This window comes from Tenrec ecaudatus, chromosome X, assembly GCF_050624435.1.
Source record: "Tenrec ecaudatus isolate mTenEca1 chromosome X, mTenEca1.hap1, whole genome shotgun sequence".
Classification (NCBI taxonomy): domain Eukaryota; kingdom Metazoa; phylum Chordata; class Mammalia; order Afrosoricida; family Tenrecidae; genus Tenrec; species Tenrec ecaudatus.
Genome location: NC_134548.1, coordinates 100,085,873 through 100,091,484, shown reverse-complemented (window position 1 = coordinate 100,091,484; position 5,612 = coordinate 100,085,873). Strand labels below are relative to the sequence as shown.

General features: G+C 42.9%; 1 protein-coding gene across 1 annotated transcript; it reads right to left on the bottom strand.

Moving 5' to 3' along the window:
* Positions 1–668: 668 nt before the first annotated feature.
* Positions 669–1,490, bottom strand: LOC142433570 (E3 ubiquitin-protein ligase Siah1-like). The gene has a single exon (XM_075538409.1). It carries the CDS (start codon positions 1,488–1,490, stop codon positions 669–671), a length of 822 nt encoding a protein of 273 aa, XP_075394524.1.
* Positions 1,491–5,612: the final 4,122 nt, after the last annotated feature.

Here is a 5,612-nt window from a genome sequence, read left to right as displayed (position 1 = left end):
AGAAATGCAAATTAAAACAAAGGTACCCCCTAACACCCTCAAAGATAGCCCAATTCAAAAAATCAGAAAGCAGCAAGTATTGGAGGGGCTTTGAGGAGACAGGTACTCTCATCCACTGCTGGTGGACCTGTAAGTATGTACTGCCACTATGGAATTTGAGCTGGCTATATCTAAAACAGATGAAAATCGAGTTACCACATGACCCAGCAACCCCCTCCCCCCTTACTGGGCATTTACCCAAAAGAGGCAAGAAACAAACCAAGGCCATCTGTTCTTCAATGTTCATTGCAGCACAGTTCACAATAGCAAGGAGTTGTAAACAACCCAAATTTACATCAACAGACAAATGGATTAAAAACCGTGGTACAATTACGCATCGCTGAAAAAGCAGTGATGAAAGTATGCAGCACATCACTGCATGGAAAGAACTGGAGGAAAGCATGCGAAGTGGAGTAAGCCAAGCACAAAAGGACAAGTAAACGATGAATCTGCTGAGGTAAAGTTTTAAAAAATGCAAAAGGGGCATAGGCAAAAAGCTATCGCATTCAAACATTCTTGGGGTGAGGACCAGGTAGTATGGCAGAAAAAAAATTAAAAGGTACATTTTTCTCTGTCAAAACTGAAAACAATGGTTTTAAACACTGTCAACCACATGTTTTATTGCCATTTTAACTCCTGGAAATATTGACATTCATGCTTAAGTTGCCGTTTTTTGCAAACAGCTTTGCAACACTCTTATTAAACATTAGGCACTCCCTACTCATCATGGCTGTTTCAATTCCTTCCTGAAGCGATCGTGGAATTGCTTCCCAAGTCAAACGCTGCCTAGGACAATGCAGTTCAAGTTTATAAACAAACTTTTGAGCCTGTGCAAACGTTCCTATCAACTGTACAATTGCATAGAACTTCTGATCGCCATATCTTTCTATTTTCTGTAATACGACCATGAAGTTGAATCCAAAACAGCACTGTATCATCACCCAGTCGAAGCCACCAGGACGAAAAATGCCCGAAGCAAAGAAAACCGTGTCCTCTCCCTGTTGGGTTGTAATGATCTTATGTTTATCCATCAGATGGGGCATGGTATCATTCATAAGGCCAAGCCACTTACAGGAAGCACCAGGAAATGGACAGGAATAAAGCCTAAATTCACAGTTCTCTTGGTGTTCTGCTTTTTCCGTGTGTGCAAGAATTTTTTCACATCCCCAAGGGGCATATTTACAAGGGAACTGCACAAAACTGGCCAGTTTTTCCAGAGCCAAGTTACGAATGGATCGCAAGAGGACCCGGCAAGTTGGACAAAATTCGAGCTTTGGATGGCAGTTGCTACAAACAAGATGCCCATTCTGACATTGAAGAATTGGTGGTAACACGCAGTCAAAGCACACAGGGCATTCAAATAGACTCACCAAGAAACTGTTGGATGGCGGTATGCCTGCGTCAGTCACCGGAGCATCAGTAGCTAATGGTGGAGACCCGTGATGGCTCATTTTGTGGGCCGAGAATTCACTTCAGGTGCCAGTCCTGGCTCAAAGGTGCGCCGTGGTCACTGCGGCCGCCAACCACTGTCGCCGCGGGCAGCGCAGTCGCTCCTCTGTCCTGAGATCAATAAGACAGATACATGGTTTATAGACAACTGCCGCTCGTGCTGCTGAGACCTTTGGTGTCAGGGAGTCTTCGATACCTTTGTGAAGTCGAAGCTTCTATGACCGTTGAGGCGAAGCTTCTATGACCGTTGAGGCGAAGCTTCTATGACCGTTGAGGCGAAGCTTCTATGACCGTTGAGGCGAAGCTTCTATGCGTTCCAACGGTCACGTCCACTGACGCAGCAGAAATGCGCGCTCTGCTACGGCATCCGGCTGTGGCCACACCCTTTTGAAAAGCCTCCTGCCTGTCTTCGCTCACGCTATGAGGAGGCGTGGTCCCACGTGCCCCGAGCTCACGCATGCGCGCAGACAGCTGGGTGGGTTGATCCCTTGAGGTCTTTTCTGGGTTTTATTGTCTGATGCTCTAGCTAAGGTTTCCACTAAGGTGAAGAAGAGGGACACCCTGGTCTGGACCATGTTATAAGTGGGAGGGTTTCAAGTATTCCCCATGGAGCGTGATGTTGGCTGTTGGTTTTTTGCATATGACTTTTTATTATATTGGGGAATTTCCCTTCTACTTCTATTTTGTGGATGTTTTTGATCAAAAATGGTTGTTGGATATTCTCAAATACCTTTCTGTATCTATTGATATGATCATGTGATTTTTATTCTTTGTCCTGTTTATGTGGTGGATTACATTGATTAATTTTTGAGTTTTGAACAAACTTGGTCAGTGATTTTTTTTATGATATTGCATTCTACTGGCCAGACTTTGTTGAGGAATTTTGCAGCTATGATCATGTGGGATATTGAACTAAATTTTTATATATTTGTGGGATCTTTGCCTGGTTTGGGGTTTCAGTGTTATGTTGGTTTTATAGAAGGAGTTTGGAAGTTTGTTGTCTTTTTTATGTTCTGTAATAGTTTGTGTAGTATTGGTATCAGATCATCGCAGAATACTTGGTAGAATTCCCCTGTGAAACCATCTGATTCTGGACTTTTCTTGGTTGGTAGTTTCTTAATGCCCTGCTCTTTATGACCCAGTGTGGAACAACACATATATCATGAAGAAAGGGAATTGACAGAACAGGACGTCATGGGTTTTGAAGAGGAAAGAAATAGTAGAGAAGAAAAGAATAAATACCCATGTTGTCCAACTTTTCGTCATAAGAATACATTTTATGGTATGTGTACTATTAATATTTAAAAATATATATTAGTTTATATGTAATGTTTTCAGGCCTCAGAGATAAAGATCCAATTTACAAAGATAGTGAAAATAAAAAGCTAATAATAAAATGGTAACACAAATATTCATCAGAACTAATTTAAAATGGAGTCATTGAACTAGAACTCCATTCTAAATTAGGGACTACTTGTATTACATTGGACAAATCTGCTTCAAAAGACCTTAGAGTTCTGAAAAACAAAGGTTACCACTTGAATGACTAATGCGATAGGTAGGTTTATTGTGCTAGCCTGGCCAATAGAAACGTGGGATAAATAAGTTCGCAGTTTGATTGGAGTGCAAAGAGATAAATGGCTTGGCAAGGCCCGCCTCTCTCCTTCTTGCGCTCTGGTGATAAAACCAGTGTGTGGCTGCTTCAGCTAGTTCTCTGCCTCAACTTATAAACTATAGTAACTGCGGGGCAAAAAACCTGGGAATTGTGTCACTGAAGCTTGAGGTTCCTTGGAGACATACTTCACCACACTTGTGTCTATATGCATCACTTGGGCATGAAGCTGTCAGATCCTGTGGTCTTGCATTGCTTGAGTTCGACATCCCACCCAGGCCTGCTTCGCTAAGCTCCTGAGCTGCCGAGTGTTGCTGACCTGGTCTGCTGTTTGCTGCCTGTGGCCAGACTCGTTGCATTTCCCTAAGGAAGTCTCAGCTGTCTGCTTCCTTGACCTTGAACCCTACAGCCCTCATGAGTTGAAGGACTGCCAGTATATTAACTGATCTACAGAAGTGACTTGAATTGAGCCCTCTGTATTACTATGTGGACTGATTAGCTTTTATATTTCTTCATGGTGTGTGTGTGTGTGTGTGTGTGTGTGTGTGTGCGCGTGTGTATTAAAAAATTGTAAATGTTCTGGGTGTTTTTCCCCTAGAGAATCCTAACAAAATTGTAACCAGGAGTGGTTTTAGAGAAAGAAGACCATAAATATGGGTTTCTCAAATTGGCTCTCCAGCCTGATTAGCTTTAACAGCACTGATATTGCTATCTTAACCCCTAGACGCATGGATATGTCTGTCACTATTACTCGAGTGGGTGGTGTGAATCCATGGTGTGAAGTCACAAAGCTAATAACCACAGTATCACCACCAATAGATGAAGTGCTGGTGAGAGGAGAGGCTCTGGGTGATCGTGTAGTTGATATTTTCTGGCAGTTTTGTTAGGATGAGAAGTATAGGGAAGCTGCTTGGCTGGTCCTCCTTATAATAGAAAATGTGATCAAGGAAAAGAATAACCTCAGAACCTCAGAAGCCATTTGAAGTGCCAAATAGTAGACCTACACGCTTCTGAATGTGCTACAAAGGAGAATCTTCTCTCCTCTGGTAATAGAGTTGACATTGCCGAAAAGCAAATCCAGAGTCTCCGTGTTAGGGTTCTCTAGAGAAACAAATCCAGGACACTTATGGTTTTATAGATAGATAACAATGAAATACACAGCTATTTCGTCCACAGAGTAGAAATAAAGGGCTCAGTTCAATTCACTTCCATGAGATAGTTAATATACTGGCAGTCCAACTCATGAGGGCTGTTGGATGTAAGTCAAGGAAGCAGACAGCTCAGTCTTCTCTAGGACAATATAGGCAGTCCACACACGGGTAGGAAACAGCAAGGCAGGTCACAAACAGCCAGATGACAGGGTCCAACAGTCCCCAGCTCAAGTGATACTCCAGCAGTTTGGTAAAGCAGGTCTCAAAGGAGCCTTAAACTATGGTGACAAGGTCCACGGTTTGGGTGTCCGACAGATACTATAGCTCACAAGTTAAGGCAGAGAACTAGGTAAGGCAGCCACACACTGGTCTGTTCATCAGAGAGCAAGAGATGGACAGGTGATGCAGCTTGCCAAGCCATTGATCTCCTTGCCCTTAAATTAAACTGCAACCTTAATAATCCCACATGTGTCTATGGGCCATGTTGGCACAATAAACCTACCTATTACAGTCTCATCATATGAGTAGTTGAATTACAGTGTCAGCTGAATTGCAGGTCTAGGGCAGTGTCTAACATTAAAGTAACGGCATTAGTCAGAAATAATTGGGACACTGAAACTGGGAATGAGAACATATGGGCTGATGATCCACAAGAGGAGGATATTGCGCCCCTAGAGTTCATTGAGCCACCCCAGTCTATAAATCCATCCTTCCCACCTGTGGGGATTAATCCACTATCAGTAAAACAATTTACCCTTGAGCAGATTAACCAAACAGTTCAAATTGAAATGGTAGTTGGGGCTGCACCTGTAGCATCGCCTGGGGGAGATGCCTTACAAGATAATGCTGAGATTCCCCAGGAAACACCCCACCACCTGTTAGTTCCTCTAGACCTGTAACTAGAATTAAGTCTCTGAAAATTCCTAAAGGTGAGATTCAGATGATGAGTCAGGAAGAAGAGTGCTATATTCATAACGGTCTGCTCTAGTTTTCTAATATGTACAATCAGAAGCCTGAGGAATATGCCTGGGAATGGTTACTAAGAGTGTGGGATACTGGTGCAGGGAATGTAACATTAGACCAGTCTGAGTTTCTTGATATGGGGCCCCTAAGCACAGATTCTTCCTTCAATGTCTTAGCAAGAGAGGTTAAGAGAGGATTTAATTACTTATTTGGTTGGTTCACTGAAACACAGGCTGCCAGATAGCCTAGATTAGACCAGTTTGAAGTACCTGATCTATTTTCGTACACTGTAGAAGAAGGCAGGCATGTGAATGCTTAGGGAACATTGTATGTTGGAATGGATCTCTCAGAATAATCCCATAGACCAAAAAAGGGAGTGTTCTGAGCACATACCTTGC

Bases quoted from the DNA above. Each gene is read 5' to 3' on its own strand.
- LOC142433570 (XM_075538409.1), bottom strand. From the start codon at position 1,490: ATGAGCCATCACGGGTCTCCACCATTAGCTACTGATGCTCCGGTGACT.